The sequence below is a fragment of the Ictalurus punctatus genome, chromosome 5 (assembly GCF_001660625.3).
Source record: "Ictalurus punctatus breed USDA103 chromosome 5, Coco_2.0, whole genome shotgun sequence".
In the NCBI taxonomy this organism is placed as follows: domain Eukaryota; kingdom Metazoa; phylum Chordata; class Actinopteri; order Siluriformes; family Ictaluridae; genus Ictalurus; species Ictalurus punctatus.
This window is the reverse complement of record NC_030420.2, coordinates 32,020,160-32,039,247: the sequence shown is the minus strand read 5'-3', so window position 1 is coordinate 32,039,247 and position 19,088 is coordinate 32,020,160. Positions and strand designations below refer to the sequence as shown.

General features: G+C 41.9%; 2 protein-coding genes and 1 long non-coding RNA gene across 5 annotated transcripts; all 3 read left to right on the top strand.

The window, feature by feature from the left end:
• Window positions 1-1,877: 1,877 nt before the first annotated feature.
• Window positions 1,878-4,799, top strand: dohh (deoxyhypusine hydroxylase/monooxygenase). Of its 2 annotated transcripts, none has more exons than XM_017467001.3 (6): window positions 1,878-2,008; window positions 2,239-2,310; window positions 2,507-2,785; window positions 3,046-3,122; window positions 3,227-3,479; window positions 3,676-4,799. In XM_017467001.3, exons 3-6 carry the CDS (start codon window positions 2,512-2,514, stop codon window positions 3,990-3,992), a joined length of 921 nt encoding a protein of 306 aa, XP_017322490.1. In that variant the 5' UTR covers window positions 1,878-2,008; window positions 2,239-2,310; window positions 2,507-2,511; the 3' UTR covers window positions 3,993-4,799. The 2 variants fall into 2 exon arrangements, with proteins under 2 accessions (XP_017322490.1, XP_017322489.1); XM_017467000.3 differs by having other exon boundaries at window positions 2,239-2,332.
• Window positions 4,800-7,357: 2,558 nt separating this feature from the next.
• On the top strand, window positions 7,358-14,265 carry LOC124628148 (uncharacterized). Its single transcript, XR_008396488.1, has 2 exons — window positions 7,358-10,381; window positions 12,728-14,265. It is a non-coding gene; the product is annotated as an uncharacterized LOC124628148 (long non-coding RNA).
• A 1,881-nt stretch (window positions 14,266-16,146) lies between these two features.
• On the top strand, window positions 16,147-18,784 carry smim24 (small integral membrane protein 24). 2 transcript variants are annotated; one of them, XM_017466999.3, is made up of 3 exons: window positions 16,147-16,285; window positions 16,860-16,998; window positions 18,123-18,784. In XM_017466999.3, exons 1-3 carry the CDS (start codon window positions 16,219-16,221, stop codon window positions 18,220-18,222), a joined length of 306 nt encoding a protein of 101 aa, XP_017322488.1. In that variant the 5' UTR covers window positions 16,147-16,218; the 3' UTR covers window positions 18,223-18,784. The 2 variants fall into 2 exon arrangements, with proteins under 2 accessions (XP_017322488.1, XP_047011273.1); XM_047155317.2 differs by having other exon boundaries at window positions 18,120-18,784.
• The last annotated feature ends 304 nt before the right edge of the window (window positions 18,785-19,088 follow it).

The window sequence follows — 19,088 nt, the reverse complement described above, 5'->3', positions numbered from 1 at the left end:
TATATATATATATATATATATATATATATATATATATATATATATATATATATATATTTTTTTATATATATATATATATATTTGTATATATATATATATATATATATATATATATATATATATATATTTATTTATTTACATTTACATTTACATGTATTGATTTAGCGGACGCTTTTATCCAAAGCGACTTACAAATGAGAAAATACAAGCAAAGTGATATATCAAGCGGAGAACAATACAAGTAGTGCTACTATACAAGATCCATGAATTGAGTTCCAGAAGAAGCATTTTTATTATTATTATTATTTTAAATTATTTTTAATTTTTTTATGGGTTGGTTAGGTGGTCATGGAAGAGGTGGGTCTTTAGCTGTTTTTTGAAGATGGTGAGAGATTCTGCGATCCGGATTGAGGTTGGAAGTTCATTCCACCACTGAGGAACAGTTAGTTTGAATGTTCTTGATAGGGACCTTGAGCCACGCTGAGTAGGTAATATGTATGTATGCATATGTATGTATATATGTGTATATGTACATCACCAGTCATCACTAGTGGACATTTAATATCACTCATCACCGAGAGGGGGCGCTGCCTTGCAACACTGACCGGTTTAATTATAGGAAGACGTTAAAATGCAATACATCTAACGATAAGTTGTGGTTTTCTTATTATTGCAAGAAATGCTTTTGCATATGAAATTTAGCTTTAAAAAATATCTGTTAAATTGTATATTATGTATGCTTTATTATTAATTACTTTGTGAAAGTTTGAACAAAACTCCACACAGCACATATTCATATAAAGAGAATATGAATGAAATCAAATTAACAAGTTAAAAATAATTTGTTGCAGTCTATTTTCCAAGCTGCAGCATCTACACTCACCTCTTTGTAAAACGCGGAGCAACTATTCAATAATTAAAATGGTTTATAATAAATTGTCAATAAATTTAATTCCACAATTCCATAATTAAACGCCCTACTGCCACCTGGCAGTATATACATTTTTCTAATATTGTAATGACAGATAATATTGCTACTTTGAGACTAAGACCATCCAAAAAACCCTTAAAGAAAAACCCCTGTTTATATAGGAAAGTTAAGTTCTATGTTACAGATTATTATTACACTTCACCAAGATAACTACACTGTTAGGAAGAGGTCGTGAAAGCTCTCCAGTTTGTATAGTTCTGGTGGGTAATTTTAATTCACACAGATAAGAAATGGTTATTAAAACTTTTTTTTTTTTTTAATATAAACAAAATCTGAGATAAAACAAAGGCAATCTGAGTAAACACAAAATACAGTTTTTACATGATTTTTATTTATTGAAGCAAAAAAAAAAAAAAAAAGGCTATCTAATTCCAACTGGGCCTGTGTGAAAATGTATTTGCCCCCATAGTTACTAATCCCCCAAATCTATGAAACTGCATTCATAATCAGGTTCGGCTGGACCAGACGCAACCAGGCCTGATTACTGCAAACCCTGTTCAATCAAATCTACACTTAAATAGAACTTTTTCAACAGCATGAAGTGGGTTAAAAGGTCTTACCCAGTTACACACTATGCCAAAGAAATTCCAGAAATGATGAGGAAGAAAATGATTGAAATACATCAGTGTGGGAAAGGGTCACAGTACGCGTATACTCTGCTGATGACGAAATTTGCGTCATGCGTACTGCACGCTGTTCCTAGTGTACCATTAATAAGTGAAGCATACTTTCTGCTTAAGGAACTTAAGGAAAACATATAATACTAATACATATAATATACTACTACTACTACTACTACTACTACTAATAATAATAATAATACTAAAGCAGTATTTTTGGTCACAACTTGACTTTAGTACAAGTTACCATTCCTCCAGGCCGCTAGGTGGCGAAACGGCGTCAACGCGCGTTTAAACCGTTTCTATGAAGTCACGACGAAAAACTCTTCCTTCCTGCATGGACAGCATGGAGAGTTGGATGTTATTAAATGCTAGTGGATAGCTCACGTTATTCTCAGTGAGTATTTTATTTCTGTGTTACAGAACATTAACAGCAGCTGATGAAAAGCTTGTGTTTGTTAAATTATGAGAGAAAAAAAGATCGTGACGTGGCGTAAATTCTCGCTTCAGCTTCTCAAGTACAGTTACAGTAAATGATCTCATAGTGATTCTGATATAATCTACAAGATTAACTTTAACACTGACTCTGGTTGCACTTTATTTTTATTTTTTGTAATTTTTTTTTAGGTATACAGGAACAGTGTACCTCTTCCGACTGACCTCCATCTTTACTGCGCACTCCTCATTCCTCAAGCTCCAGTAAGCTTAAAGATTTAAATGAGTTAGTATTGAACACGTGACACCAAGTCTTATTGCGTAGTAAATATGCAGAATATGAAACACTAGGTGATGGGAATGTATTCATAAAATCTTGAAAACAGTAAAAGTATCATCCCTTCCAAACCTTTGTTATTTTTTGTGATTTAAAAAAAACAGGCAACTTTTTTTTTTTAAGGTGTTATGACGAGCGATCGGGACGTAGCGGCGGTGGGACGCATCCTCGTGGATGGCCAGCAGGAGCTTCCCGCTCGTTTCCGGGCTCTGTTCACGCTTCGGAACCTGGGCGGAGCCGAGGCGGTGAGATGGATCGGCGAGGCTTTCTCGGACGAGTCCGCGCTTCTCAAGCACGAGCTGGCGTACTGCCTGGGGCAGATGCAGGACGAGCGGGCCATTCCCGTCCTGGAGACGGTGCTGAGAGACACCGAGCAGGAACCGATGGTCAGGCACGAAGCAGGTGAAATCTTCAGCCGATCTCGGGATTGATCCGGTTGTTACGCGGTGTTCTTAGAGGGAGCGCTCGAATGAGACATGACTTCATCGGGATGATAATATGATGATTTAAAGATAAACGTTAAAAAGGCTTGGCGAGACTTTTGATTAATATTTTTTTCAATCCCTAGTTACACAACACGTCGAATAACACAACACGGCTTTGGAATAAGACGAGCACTGGTGAAGGATGTGAGTGATTTATAACTTTGTCCATGTTTGTAGGTGAAGCTTTGGGAGCCATTGGGAATCCAAAAGTGTTGGATTTACTGAAGCAGTACTCAGAGGACCCGGTCGTTGAGGTATAATCGTGTAAAACATTCAAAATCACTCCTCCTCTTCTAATAGACTTTCACTGACGTGCACTGAGCTCTGTACGTGTGTGTGTGTGTGTGTGTGTGTGTAGGTGGCAGAGACGTGTCAGCTGGCCGTCAGGAGGCTGGAGTGGCTGATGAGTGGTGGCGATGCTGAGAAATCAGAGGCTGCAGACAGTAACCCTTACTGCTCGGTGGACCCCGCCCCTCCTGCACAGAGGAAGAGTGTTCCTGAGCTCAGGATGCAGCTCCTGGACGAGAGCCTACCCCTGTTCGAGCGCTACAGAGCCATGTTCGCTCTCAGGAACCTCAGCAGCGAGGAGGCCGTGCTCGCTCTAGGAGACGGTAAGGGCTCGAGGATAAAAAAAAACAACTTCTAGATATAAACGAGGTTAAAAAGTCTCTCCCAACCATGATTCGGTGCTTTTATAAAATTTTTTCCTTTAACAAATAAAAATGGCATTTAAGAGAAATGAAGCCCTTCCTGACACACCGTTGTAGGGAAAATAATCACTATTTTCTTTTCACCCGTGATCTCCAGGCCTGCAGTGCGGCAGTGCTTTATTCCGTCATGAGATCGGCTACGTGTTGGGACAGATGCAGCACGAGGCGAGCATCCCTCACCTGCGCGCCGCTCTGGAGAACGAGACCGAGAACGCCATGGTGAGGCACGAGTGTGCCGAGGCGCTGGGATCCATCGGGCAGGACGCGTGTCTGTCCGTCCTGCAGCGGTACCGCGAGGACGGCGAGCGCGTGGTGAAGGAGAGCTGTGAGGTCGCGCTGGACATGCTGGAGTACGAGAACAGCGCGCAGTTCCAGTACGCAGACGGACTGCTCCGAGTAAACGCTGCTCAGTGACGCCGAATCATTTAGGACTTCCGTCATTACCCACGATCTACACCTCACCTCACGGTTTAAAACCGCGAGAGCAGTTTCTGAACCCATGTCAAGCGTTTTCTGGGTTAGACGTGGTTTTGGAATGCATAACGGTAACACTGGGCATGAGTATTAATCCCCACTAGGTGTGAGATGCTTAGGAATGATCAAGTTAACTCAAGTGACAAGAGTTTCCGCAAAGGTTTAACCACACTACTTTCCTATTAATGCATGGAACTTCGAAAAGGTATTTGAGCCACATGGGAGGCGTTCCTGCGTCGCTGTGAGCTCAAAATAGCGATATGAAATTGAGAAACGTTGAGAAGTTGAAAAACGAGGCTGTGATTCACCAGGCTGGACATCTAATCGGAGACCTCGCTCTCCTGCCAGCCTCTGATACAGATTTAATAGTCCGACAGGCATGGATATGGGCAGATCCGTGAAATACGACGCTGGGTGCGCGGCGACGCTCGTTGGGTCGATGGATTTATGACTCGCGTACAACCGTCCTCAACTTCAATTAGCAGAATCCTCCCTAAGTTCCATGCTGCAGCTTGATGGATAATCTCGTCCTCAGATATTTCCTGCAAGCTATGATCACACGGAAATCGGATCATTTATTTATAAAGCAGGAGCATGATATTCCTCAGTATCATAATCTGGTTGTTTCTTTTGTTTTGGTTGTGCTTCCTGTAATTGCAATAAATTTCCAAACAAACTTCTACGCTCCTGCTGCTTTTTTTTCCTTTCTTTCTTTCTTTTAAGCTCCTAAAATCGTGGAGCGCAAAGCAGTCGTACCACTGAAAAAAAAAAACCATGAAATGAAATTAGAAGTCGACCGAAAATTGGTTTCCCTGATGTTTTTCCTGATATTTAAGCATTTTTCCATAAACAGATATCGGTTTTGTAATATCGGATCCAACCGATAAATGGCGCCGTCTTGTGGCCGTTTTGAGAATCGCATGCAGGACCGAGCTCGCAGCGCTGTATCCGAGAGGAGACGAGTCAACGACGGTGTGCGCGGTTAATGTATACTTACTTTGCTTTTAATTAATAAACCTTATTTAACATAACAGCCGTTAATATGCAAATTAGACGTGTTACAGCTCGGCGCTAAGAAATGCAGACAAACTCACAGAGTCACGTAATCTGTTTACCTCATCGAAGCTTTTATTAAAAAAAAAAATAAAAAAAAGACTTGGGTAACAGTGCGCTTTATTTTTTGCCGTCTTTCAGACCCCTCTATTTATCGGTGTTTAAGTAAGAGTTTTGTTTTCTAAGGAGGAAGTGAAATTGACAAAATTGTTTACAAATAAAACGGTTTGTTCAGTTCAGTGGCGTTTATATTTTTGTCATTTTTTTCCATGTAGTAATTCTGAAAAACGCGATGAAGCAGTTCGTACAGCAGGAATGAGGGGGAAAAAAATCAATAACGAGCCAATACGAAACAATATAAACCGTGTATAAACCTTTATATATGGATGAAATAAATATATATATATGAGCACTGTGATTGGACAGCGATTGCATGTCAGTGCGGCCAAGACATTTACATTTACTCGTTTAGCAGACGCTAAAAGACAGTGTTTATTTCTTTAAAAAAGCAATCCCCAGTGATTGTTGATTTTTTTTTTTTTTTTTGGTGGACCACGTTCACTTTTCGCTCTTATTCAGCGTTTAATTCTTTTTTTAAAAAAAATTCAATCCACCGTCGATCGGTTTTCATTAAAGAGATCGGACGGCGTACGAACCACGCCGTAAAAGTAGAGCTGTCGCGATACCTTGTTCGATCCTTTTTCTTTTTACGATACTGACACCGAAAGCTTGAGTATCGGGCGATATGATGAAAAATACATTGATAACACCATGACTGATTCGGTTAAAGTTCTCCACACAGAAATCACGTGCGGTACATCACGATTTCCCAAATCCAATTCCAGACCTTTCTCTTTGCTGGTATCACCCCGCCATCTCGAAATACTTTTTTTCCCCGAGAGCTTTGCTTTTCAGTGCGGCATGCTTTCTCCACGTCGCTAACGTACAGCCGTATCCCGTTTATTTCGGACGTGATCGCGTCCGTCTCCGGCACGGAATCGTGTCTGTATGGACGCGGCTTTTTGGACGGACGCCGAGTAGTAAAGACGTCGTGTACCGTTGTGCTGACTCACTAAACCCGCGGAGACGAAATGCGCTCAAAAGGTGCTTACGGTCCTGATGATCAGGGATTTTTTTTTTTTTTCGGTCTCTAGCAGGAGGATAAAGCTGGGTAATAACATTAGATAATCCTGCGCAGCGAGGGGTCCGTCTCATCCGTTAAGATTTTCACGTCCGTAATCCGAAACGAACTCTTAGCTGGATAGCTAGTTAAAAACAATTCATTATTGCATTATTTAATGAACTTTTCCAACTCCCCCAAAAAAAAAAATTCCAAAAGAGTACCGTTATTCTATTCTATTCTATTCTATTCTATTCTATTATACACCCTATGCTCAAACCAGGTTTAATCCAAGTGATAGATGATACCTTGTAACACTGATATTTCTTTTTTTTTTAACCATAAGACGAGAGAGGATTTATTCAGTTCTCAGCACGTCCTGGGCTGAACCTCTTAAAATCATAAGCGCTAGAAAGGAATTAAGTTCCAGAAGAAGCTGCAGAGAAACCGAAGCCATCACAGATTCAGGAGCTGAAGCTCGGACTCGGACCGGAGGAACCATGCTGCACCCGATGATGATCGGTATCGTAATCGTCAACACTTCCATTACTGTTGTTTACTGGGCCTACATCCTGACACAAGCCTTCTGCACGAAGACTGAAGACGACGACGATCCAGAATAAAACGACGGTCCGAGCGCGGGCTGAGACGACTTCCAGAGTAGATTTTGTTTGTTTGTTTGTTTATATATTCACACGCTAAGCTTTTTCATCGTTTAACTCGTTTAGTTCATGTGATTTAATCGTCAACGATTCAGATTCAGGTGATTCATCCTCAGCATTCTTAAATAAAAAACCGTCTGCTTTATATCGGCATACACACCCACACCCACACCCACACGCAGTACGGTCTGAGCTTTATTTCCCTCTGTTGCTCAGGGTATTACCGCTTATTCTGGGCAGAGGCGAAGATTAAACTGCACAGACTGGGTACTGCAGAGTGACTTTTCCCCCTTACAGATGGTGTTCGTTCTCTCCTACCACTTCCCACGTGTTGACAGATTGTAGAAAACCCCTTCGTTTTGTCCGGACACCGTCCACAAGATCTCCTCCAGATCAACCCGTTCGAGCTTAATCATGTGAAGGAAAGGACCGGCGTCGAACGAATACCGAGCGAAAAGGTAACGTTTTCTTCTGGCCTTATTTCCTTCCTTCTTCATACACACCGCAAAAAAAAAAAAAAAAAAAAAAGGATGCGAAGGAAACGTCACGTGATGTTTCTCATTATTCCGCCGTCTAAGCCTGGACATCATTTCGAACGCTTAGATAATTTGCCTTCTTTCTAGAAATAAGCCATAATATAATAACAGGTGTTCGAGTAAGCTTAGATCTGTCTAAGAGCGAGAGCAATGTTATAATATTAGAAGGTGTCTGAATTCATGATGCTGAGACAGTTTACAGTAACAGAACGTGAATAATCCTGCACTAATACCTGAATGAATACTTCCTTAAATATGAACTAATGGTAAGCTAAGGCGTGTACTAATCACGGACGGTTGAAGAGTTAACCTTAACCTTATTATGTTATGAATCCTTACGTGGATAACAGACATGTACATGTTTCTCAGATAGCGTCTTGATCGACTAACGTGCCCTGTAAGAAAGAATACGAATTCAACGCGCATCATTCCAAACGGTTGATATCGTTTGCCGTCTGCAGCTGAAAGTTTACAGGATGGCGCTGGATTCCTCTCGTTACGCTTCAGGAACGGTTCGAAATGATGCACGTTCGACTCGTATTCTTTCTTAGAGAGCACGTTTGATTGAGTTTACCCTTACGAGTTAACGAATACATTAACCAACAGACATGTAGTAAGTTGGTGGTTGTTATTCACGCACGCATGAATTCATAAGACTCACGTGGTTGAGGTTAAAGTCAACGTTAGCTCTTCGTTAGGTCGTGATTAGTACGTGCCTTAACTCAGGGGTTCTCAAACTTTTCCAGGGCAAGGCATCCCCAAACGGCATTAACATTTGACCGTGGCCCCCCATTTTGAAAGATGTCTTTATAATACAGACTTCTGAATATATCCCACTTTTTATTTATTTATTTATTTTTATTAATAATTACATCTTACATCTTTACATTACATTACATTAGGAATATATTGTGTGTGTGTGTGTGTGTGTGTGTGTGTGTGTGTGTGTGTGTGTGGTTGTCTGAGAGTGAGAAAGAGAAAACATACTAGTGGGAGGGATGGGCACACCAAATTGTTGAGGCCCCCCGGGCGCCCCCTGGTGGCCACCACTTTGAAAACCACTGCCTTAACTCATCATCAGTTCATAGTTGAATAAGTATTCATTCAGTTATTAGTGCAGTTATTAGTGCACTTGGACGTTATTCACGTCCAAGTGTTACCGGATGTTTTTTTTGTTGTTGTTGTTGTTCCAATGTTTAGAATCCTTTCTAGAAAATATGTTAGTGCTGTTTTATTATCCGTTTAAAACATCATAATCACCTTAATCAGCAGGGGTTTTTTTTTTTTTAGGAGTCCATAATCATCTCATTCATTCATCTTGTCTTTCACCACAACAGTCTCTCATCTATCATTGCGCACTTCCATCCTCGCTGTCCTTGTCTCTACGTTTTATCGCGATCTCGCTCGTAGGTGCGAAGTTTCCTCAGGCTCGTCCAGTAAACCAACGAAGAGAATGAGTACGAAGAATGAGTACGAAGAACGAGTACGCGAACGTCTGGTGGAGCAAGGCGTGTTTTAATACTGAAAGGAACCCGTCATCCTTAGTGTCCACGCCATCTTTAGTGTACACCTGTCATTACCATGGCGATGAACTGAAACTAGAACTTTTCTCTGCGCCGTGAGCAGAAACGGAGGGAACACGTCTGTAGGTCACTCGGGATAAGGGCGTCTGTGAACTGCCGCGAACGTCAACGTAAACGTCATAGAACGGAATGGAACGAGTGTCGTGGAAAGAACGAGGAACGAGGGGAACGGAACAGAACAAAGAGAACACAAGGGGGGCGGGTGGGGTGGTGGGGGGGTCCAGAACAATAAGAACAGGATTTAAATAAAAAAAAGAGAAGGAAAAAAAAACAAAAAAACAGAACAGAACATGAAGAAGAAAGAATGAGACAAGGAGAATGGAGAGCAACAGAGAGAACAGAATTAAAAAGAAGAGTACGATGTGAAAGGAATGAGGGGGGAAACGAAAAAGAACGGAACGGAACAAAAGGGGCAGGATCAAAGAGAGAGGGGGGAAAAAAAGAGGAGAAAAAAAAAAAAACAGAACAGAACATGAACAAGAAAAGTCTTTCTTACCAAGAATGGAAAGGAACTGAAAGAGCAGAATGAAAAGAACAAAGAGGAAAGATGGAAATCGAATGAAGGGAACAGAACAGAAAGAATGGAGCAAAAAGAACATAATGAGAAAAAGAGGAATGGAACAGAACGGAAAGAGTGGAAGAGGTAATTCACTTTCCTCTGTGAGAGAGGGTTTCTGTTCTTTCCTCACTACATGGAAATGTGCGGCAATATTTGTTTGTGGTACATTTACATTGACATTTAGGGCACATGGCAGACGCCCTTATCCAGAGAGACGTACATTTATCTCATTTACTCTATACAACTGCGCAACTGAGGGTTAAGGGCCTTGCCCAAGGGCCCAGCAGTGGCAGCTTGGCAGTAGTAACCCCTGACCTTCTGATCAGTAACCCAGAGCCTTTAACCACTGAGCCACCTAGAGACTCCTAGAGATCCCGAGCACCGAATTCATTCGAATCTCGCGGATTACATCAGACGCGTTCTGTAAACCTCGACGACCGTGAAGTTAAGCGTGCCGAACGTGTGATGTACGATAACGTGGATTAGCGAGACCGGCGTGCACCGCAAGAAGGTCAGAAAGGGTGGGAGACTAGGTTAGGTGGAGATTGAGGTCGCCTGTGAGAGGATAAGAGCTACCCGAGAGCCTACGACACGTCCGTAAACACGCACGGAAAGCTGCTCAGTCGCTCGTGACGTGCGGAGAGTAACATCGGCGTCCGAGTTTAGAAGAAGAAGACAGAGATGCATCCTCTCATGGTCGCCATCATAACAACCAACACGTCGCTGTCGGTGATTCTGTGGAACTTCCTGCTGTCCCAGGTGTTCTGCAAGAAGATTAAAGACGCACCCAGATCTGAGGAGGTCGTGCCTGTCTGAGTGAGCAGCACGTTCTTATATAGCTACGTAGATGCATTTATTAAAGAAAACGCTTTAATAATCATTGCTTTTTTTTATCTCGGTGGTGGAGTGGAGCAGGAAGTGTTGCTGCTTCACAGCTCCAGGGTTCCTGGTTAAACTCTGAGTTTGGGTTAATGTCCGTGCATGTTCTCCTTAGGGTTTTTAAAGCACGGGGTTCCTCCAGGTTCTCCAGTTTTCTCCCAACTCTCAGAAACATGCCAGTACGCTGATTGGCTAGGCTAGCGTCGTCGACCTCATCACTCGGGTTTATCATCGGTCTGAACTACATATGTGCATTAGTGCCCGAGACACAGCCGTAGATTTAGATCCATGACGCATGACAGGAACCCGTTTTGAGAAGAACCAGACTCAAAATGGAACCCGTCCTCTTCTGGGTGTCAGTCTTTAGGGTGTCCATGTGTAGGGATCTACAGCAGCAGGAAATGAATCACAAGTGTAGAACCTCCAATCAGAAATCATGCCTACATCCAGGCTGCGAGTGTCACCTTCATCGTCATCTCACCGTCGTCTCATTTACCATCCCATCTACGCGACATGAATGATATCCGATGCTTAAATGTTGCTTAGGAGAGGAACAGCAGTGCTGGATCCATGCCAAGCCCAGCATTCCAGTATAAAGAGCTCGAGAATGGTTCGAGAGCACATCCTGTTTCGAGACGTCCCCTTCAGGAGGAGGCGATACATCAGGATGAACGCTACTTCTCCGAATATATCCCACCTGCCCGAGACGCCATCGTCATCACGCCCAAATACCTGCTGTACGTCCTGATAGGGGCGGTCGTGATTATTGTGGGAACGTATAGCATCACTAGTCACCTGATTAAGGATCTGTTGCACGACCTGGCAGGTAAATAAAGAAGAAGAAAAGAAGAAGCCTTTATTTGTCACATATACGTTACGGCATAGTGACATTCTTTTCCTTGCACAGCGAGTCAGGAAGTTGGTGTCAGGGAGCAGGGTCAGTCGTGATACGGTGCCCCTGGAGCACAGAGGGTCAAGCGCCAAACTGGGGCATTACTGGGGCTCGAACCCTTAAACTTCTGATCAATAACCCAGAGCCTTAACCGTTAACACTTCACGGATCTGCGTTTCAAACGAATCGCTCTCCTGCCAATGGCCGCCATCGCTTTCAAGCAGACTCGGCGTGTACGCTCCAGTCTGATGAGGAGTCTGGAAAACAGTAGCATTTTTTTTTTTCTCCCAAAACCGCTGGAGATGTGTCTCGCATCTTCGCCAGATCAATTCTTCAGCCTGTTTATTATTAGGCGGAAACGAAGTCCCAGTGAGTTAGCTGTAAACGGTCGCGTGTTAGAATTAATATAAACCTTTGATTTGCAGCTGGAACTACCGTCCGAGCTGCTGTTATAAAAAAATTTTTTTTTTTAAATCGATAACACCTTCTAAACATTGAGAATCGAGAATCTCCTGTACGTAGGGTAAACATTCTTTCGAGTAAGGCTACTAACAGAAACTAACATTATTCTTCATTAGGGCCATGAATGATGAATAATGTAAAGTTCTATTTGTATTTCGATTTTAATATACAACATGTGGACCTTGAGCTTCACTCACACTCACACACACACACACACACACACGTCTAGTCTCTCAGCTGAACAGTCGGACAGTTTCACCTTGATGAAAGCCAACGGCACCAAATACTAACCCCGGAACATCAGCGTCAGCGAGATGTCCAACATCTTAGCACTGGATTAGCCGGGTTAATCCCGTGGGGGGGGGGGGGGGGGGTGTGCAGGGGGGATTCAGATTAAATACTAAATTACTGCATGCTCACCGACATCTCACTGATTTGTTACTTGGCATTGTGTTATGATTTTGAACCTCATAATTTACTTTGGTGTAGATAAATACTTGACATTGACCATTTTGAAGATTTCATTACTAAATTTCAGCAAGTTCTTCCTACTGGCCCGTACAAGAATGTAAAATAATAATAATAATAATAATAATAATAATAATAATTGTAGTTTATCTGCCTTAAACATAGTTTTAACTTAATTTGGGATTTGGAAAGTGGAAAGTTTGTCCAGGTACACGAAAGACGTGCTGCACTGAGAATTCGCAATGAATCCAGAGAGCATCAGAAACCAGGAAAATTGTTCTTATTAAACTACGATAATAGTCTCGAAGTGATTTTGGAGGGGAGTTATATTTCCATATATTTCCCCAAAACGGCCATAAATGAGGAGACTATGCATGAAAGAGTTCAAGCCGTGTAGGTAACACTACGATGTAGATCTTTTCTCAGTGACTGTAATGACGATCGTCTCCGTTTCCTAACAGACTGGCTACTCGGCCCTGACCCCGAGGAGAATGAGGAGGAAGAGGACGTGGTGGAGTCGTCTGGACAGGAAGACCGGACTGGAGCAGCAGAGCGGAAAGGCAAACAGGAAGAGAACCACAAAGCCACCGGCGTAGACGAGAACAGTCCGGGACTTAGACTTTCATTAATAACCTAAAAACACCGAAAACACCACGAGAACCGACCGCTTTCAGATCTCTCTCGTTCCCAAACTCGTTCATTTTCGTCCATGTGCGTTTAATCATTCGACCGTCAGTGTAAAATGTCGTCTGTCCTATAAACCGTACTTTTGAAGTAGTTCGCGTGAAACTAGATCCGTCTAGAACTTTTAAGACGTTTAAGAAAGCGATCGCATTCGAAACCAAGTAATACTTTCCTATAACATCCACAACTCCACAAATAAGCATTACCCTATACTATACTAACTTAATTAACGACAAATTAATAATCTACTAATCCTCAGTACATGAGGAACTAAAGATGTGTATAGATTACCAACCCACTGTAGCCATTAATACAGTCGTGAAGCGTTAACATCTTGTTAACGTATTCTGTTAATCCAGCGGTTTTCAAAGTGGGGGCCGCGGTCCCCTTGGTGGCCGCCAGGGGGCGCCCGGGGGGCCTCAACAATTTGGTGTGAAAAATAAATAAATGTATGTTTTCTCTTTCTCACGCTCAGACACACACACACACACACACACACACACACACACACACACACACACACACAGACACACAATCAATTCCTAATGTAATGTAAAGTTGTAAGATGTAATTATTAATTTAAAAAAAAAAGGGGGGATATATGCAGAAGTCTGTATTTTTAATGTGTTTTAAAGACATCTTGCAAAACGGCGGCCTCGGTCAAATTTGAATGCATTTTGGGGGGCCTTGCCCTGGAAAAGTTTGGGAACCCCTGTGTTAATCAATATCACAGCTTACGCGTGGCTTTGTGGAATTTATATGACCAAATATAAAATATTACCAAAAACACTGTGGCGTAGTGTAGTGATTAAGAACGCCTCTTTATCAGTTCTACATGACGTTTACGTTAAATACAGTGAATTAGCTACGGTTTGAACAAACGGATTGTGCGTTACGGCTAAGCCGTGTACGTAAAGCTTAAAAAGCTTAATAGTAATGTTTTGTGAATAATTTGCATACTAACTATAGCCAATCATCTCGATTTGATCCACGAGTGACGTTTTGTGGACGATAAACTACGTATAAGTAGAAAATGTAACGGATTAAATAGCTAACTTGTGCGCTAGGTTATATGTGGTACCGTTTCCCATTGCTCGAACTGAATTAACAGTCATGCTAACTATTTTATTTCTCAATTTATGTTCGAACAAGGTTACAAGCTAGAACCATGCTAGTCGTCAGTTTCGTACCTTGTTGTTGTTGTTGTTGTTGTTGTTTTCCTTTGATTTATTCTCTCAAGAACGTAAAGGCATGATCAATCGACGCCGCTGTTCGATATTTCCGCTCTAGCGCATGCAATAAATACATAACTTTTGACGTGACTCCATGTGTCTTCTTTATTTTATTTATTTTTTTATAAATACTATATATATTAAGCAAGTTCTATCAACCGCTGCTAACACTTTATTCATAAAGCATTGGACGCTTTCTGATGAAATACGAGGATGTAGTGATGCTCCAGGAGAAACGCACGGTATGTGCGTGTTAGATAACGTCTCATGGAGCTGGACGTTAGGTTCAGAGTGAAGTTTGGGTTTGGGAGAGAGAAGAGGATTAGATTGGAAGGATTACACGCTGCTGTCATCAAGCTGAATGAAAAGCTGGACACACACACGCACACACACAGACACACTTCTTATCCAAGCAGAAGGGCATTAAAAGTAATGAAAGCGAAATCTATCATTCAAGATTTCATGTATTATACCACAACAGCCCTGAAATATGGATTGTGATTGGTCAGAAAGTGTTGATTCATTTTATTTAGCAGCAGCTCTGGAGGTAGTTCTGGATGCGCAAAACACATCACAGATTTATATTAATGCGCTCGATGTAATATGTTATTTTTTCTATTGCAACAGTGTACACAAGGACTTGGACGAAGGATGCTCCATATATATATGGAGTTTCCTCCGGGTTTCCTCCGGGTACTCCGGTTTCCTCCTCCAGTCCAAAGACATTCATGGTAGGCTGATTGGCGTGTCCAAAGTGTCCGTAGTGTATGAATGGGTGTGTGAATGTGTATGTGATTGTGCCCTGCGATGGATTGGTACCCTGTCCAGGGTGTACCCTGCCTTGTGCCCCATGCTCCCTGGGATAGGCTCCAGGTTCCCCGTGACCCTGAAAAGGATAAAAGGATAAGAGGTATAGAAGATGGATGGATGGATGGATGGATGGATATATATAATTGTTGATAAGGTGAAGTTTATTTAACATTTCTGTAAGGAGTCTCCAGTGTTAGGGCTTCGTAACAGTCAGAAGTTTTCCCCCACAAGAACGTCTTCAGGACAGAGGGGTGTATGCATTGCAGGTTTCTCTGTAACATGACAAGCTGTGTGTGTGTGTGTGTGTGTGCGTGTGTGTGTGTGTGTGTGTGTGTGTGTGTGTGTGCGTGTTTGTTTTAGTCTTATTAACTTCAATAGAGAGACAAAGACTAGGGGCTGGTGAAGGAAGGACTCTTTATAGCTGCTCTCGTGTAAGTCAGGGGAAGAACTGACTTGTTTCACAGATGTTCCACAACGTTAAACGTAACTAGAAATGATTTAAAAAAAAAAAAAAAGACGGATTGTTCTTTAGTAATGAAAAATTGTAATCGGGGGTAAATCGCTGTGGTAAAAGAGGAATAAAAGACTTTGAGTCGTGGTGTTATTGGAAAAAAAATATTCCGAGTGGTGACAGTAACTCCACTTCAGCTCAGACCGCAGCACGCCACTCGATCACTGAGTATTTTATTAGAATGACACGCCTAAAAGGGTTGCATTACTTACATATTTTTGTATCTTTAGATATTTAACTAATCAGGAGTATGGTACCGTTACCGGAATATTCTTAAAGCACAAAAATTCTCTTTAGAAGAGCTCATAATACTGATAATACTGATATTACACTGTTTTATATATATATATATATACCATGATTTATCTTAATCACAGACAACACTGCTTCACTAATTAATACATTTTTAATTAATGGATTAATACTTTGTTCCTTCAATTCCGATCATGTACCAATGAACACTGCTGTATTATGAAACTATAAAATGCAAGTCTGCTCATGTTATTAACGCACTACTCCTAAAAGCTGAACTATTTATCTTTACAGCGTAATTACAAGGAACTCGATCAGATAAGCTTGTTATATGTGTGTGTGTGTGTGTGTGTGTGTGTGTGTGTTCTCGTTATAACTGCACTTTGCTCTTTCCAGAGACACAAGGACATTTAATGCTAGCTCACAGAAGTCAGTCAGTCAGTGAAGAGCACAAAGCCGTATCATGTCGTACCTCGGGAGCATCCTCGCTTGCTTATTGCTCCTTGTCTCGACTTGCCAGGCGAACACTGGTAAGAAAACTCATCCTTTATTTAAAAAAAATAAATAAATAATCGTTTTCTGGTTTTATTGCTTATGTATTTAATGTTCTCTGATCATATATCTTTCATGTAACGTATACCGCGGCAAACTTCCCAATGATTACAAATCATACTCGTCAAAGAACATGTTCTGCTTCTTCTTCTTTCTTTTTTTTTTTTATCCATTAATAGTTACACACTTACGATACAGCATTACCTCTGACCGTTACAGAGCGCTGACACTGGAGACTCCTTCCAAAAATGCCGAATATAGGCTACATGAAGCTCCTTACATAAAACGTCACCAAATCAATGATTACGCGCGTATTTATCTATCTATCTATTTATTTATTTATTTATGTGGAGCGTCCATCGGACTGTACAAGTCCCTGAGAATGAGCTGTAACTATAGAAGCGATAAGGTACTGCATTAGAACGAGAGCGTTAACATAAACCGTTCCGACTGACCAGAATAGAGATTATGGAATAAATTGAAATTATTTGCCAGGCAGCTGTATGTTAGATAGTAAGTTCAACATCTTTTCATGTGCGTGAACCCACACAGGCGGTCTGAGGGCCAGCACTGGCACTCAGGGGAAAGGCTTGCTATCCAACGCGATGGTGGGATTGGCGGCGGTGGCTGGCTTCCTCTTCATCGTCTTCATCCTCCTCATCGTGAAACGGATCTTTTTCAAGAAAGAGAAGTGAGTATACTGTACATCATTAGTCTGAAAGGTTTATTCATCAGAGCGTGCTTTAAGACTCCGTCGGATGAAGGAAACGGTCCGTAGTCTGGTCTACGCAGCATTTTAATGCTTCCCCAAAGGTAGAACCAAACACAAGGTTCAAAAAGAGAGCTATTTATAGCCGCTATAACGCAAGCGATAACAGGGAGCGGCTCGCCTTGCGGACGATCCTTAACAGTAAACGTAGCTGCAAAGGACAAAAGCGCTAGGTATCGTTCATTGATAAATTAGAAAACGTCATTATCGGCAAGTTGGTGCGGTTTAGGAGGGAATTACGTACATGGGGATGTGCTGTTCTAGGAAGATAAACATGCCACGCAGTATTTCATTCTTTACTAAAGAGTCCACGTTATTGAACGTAAGAAACGCCTTCGTTAGCAGAGCGACGAAATGCTATCCATTCGATCTATTGTCGTTATACTAGTCACTAGAAGCATGAACCGAGTCAAATTAAAATAAGCCACAGCTTCAATCATGATCCGAATAAGAAATTCTACCGCACTTTCTAAACTCAAAGACAAACAGAGTAGAAAGAAAAGAGCTTTCGACCGCTACAGCTTAACCGCAGATATTTACAAACGTACAGAGTACACATAAGGTCTAAAATACCCCCCCCCCCCCCCCCAGTCCATTCTCACTCCATTCACTACATAGATTTCACTTTAAACCGTTCCGGGCTTGATTTTCATCGAGTCAAATGTTTCGATTCGATTCGATTCGAATCGATTCGCCCGTAAGAGTCGACTCTTTCAGCTCCCAAACGGCAGGTTATGTATTTGAACGATTTTGAGGAACCAAACGGCCGAGCTGTTCTTCAGCTTATGGAGCTTTTATTGCCTTTTAGGTGATACGATGTGATCTTTGCACATGCTCAGACGCCGTCCCAAGGTCTCACACAGGCACCGAAATCACGTCCATAACACATGAGTCTATCTATCAACTCCGGCTGATTAACACAATGATTAACCAGCCTCCAAGGTTCCAGTATTTGTGGAGGGAGAGTGAAGTGTTGTAAATTTCTGGTACAGATTTACCGTTTCTACCTGAGGCATGTCTAATTCGAGTGACGTTTTCCTCAGCAGGGATGAGGAAGAGGAGCATGCGCCAGAGCTTTGTGTAGTATATGAAAACAAAGCTCTCGAGATGGAGTCACCGGAAGAGGCGAAAACCACCAACCTGTGATTTTAGGAGAACGCACACAGGACTCATTACACCGGCTTTGTGCAAGCACTGTAGAGTACAATCTTGCTGCTCATTCAGAATCATCATCATTTAAAATCGAGCTATTCTTTTATGCATAGTGACCTCCAGCGACTTCCAGTCCACGCATACAGCCAAACGATTGAAGATTAGTGATCTTAATCAACGATAACGCAGCAGTTTTGGGCAAATGACCCCAAATTGACCTTGTACATTTTCTGTCACCCCAAGCCTTGACCACCGTACGTTATTATTTTATTTTGGATGCATAATTTTACGACGATTGTAACATTTGCACATTTTGATCATCAGTCAATGACAAACGTACACAGTTACGTAATGCTGCATATTTCCGTGTTCGTTTTCACGCCACTCGACGTCGTGGCTGGACGCAGAAATGTGCTCACTGGTGCAGCACGTCAGAATAGTGCAAAAGTCTCGAATAACACGTACACGCTTCGTTTAAATGCTGGCTTGTTTAAGTGTGCAGTGTGAATAGGATAATTCCTCCGATTCATTTGTAAAATAAATGAATAAAACAAAAGACTGTGAGTTTTTCTCTTACAACCCTGTTTTGCATCCAGGGATTTGAACTCAAACCCTCCTGAACACTTGATACTTGATCATCCCATCGCTTAGCGGTTAGCGCGTTTGGGGTAGGTCACGCCTAGAGGGTCGAGGGTTCGAGTCCCAAAGTGTCCGTAGTGTGTGATTGTGCCATGCGATGGATTGGCACCCCGTCCAGGGTGTCCCCATGCCCCTTTGAGACACCTCTCGACAAAGAACACTGGTGTAAAACGGGCAGCACCACCTAGAGCGATCTTCACGATAAAATGAAAACAGGAGTA

Bases quoted from the DNA above. Each gene is read 5' to 3' on its own strand.
- smim24 (XM_047155317.2), top strand. From the start codon at position 16,219: ATGTCGTACCTCGGGAGCATCCTCGCTTGCTTATTGCTCCTTGTCTCG. The intron at 16,286-16,859 runs GTAAGAAAACTC...GAACCCACACAG, and splicing joins GACTTGCCAGGCGAACACTG to GCGGTCTGAGGGCCAGCACT. The intron at 16,999-18,119 runs GTGAGTATACTG...CGTTTTCCTCAG, and splicing joins ATCTTTTTCAAGAAAGAGAA to CAGGGATGAGGAAGAGGAGC.
- dohh (XM_017467000.3), top strand. The intron at 2,786-3,045 runs GTGAAATCTTCA...CCATGTTTGTAG, and splicing joins GATGGTCAGGCACGAAGCAG to GTGAAGCTTTGGGAGCCATT. The intron at 3,123-3,226 runs GTATAATCGTGT...GTGTGTGTGTAG, and splicing joins CAGAGGACCCGGTCGTTGAG to GTGGCAGAGACGTGTCAGCT.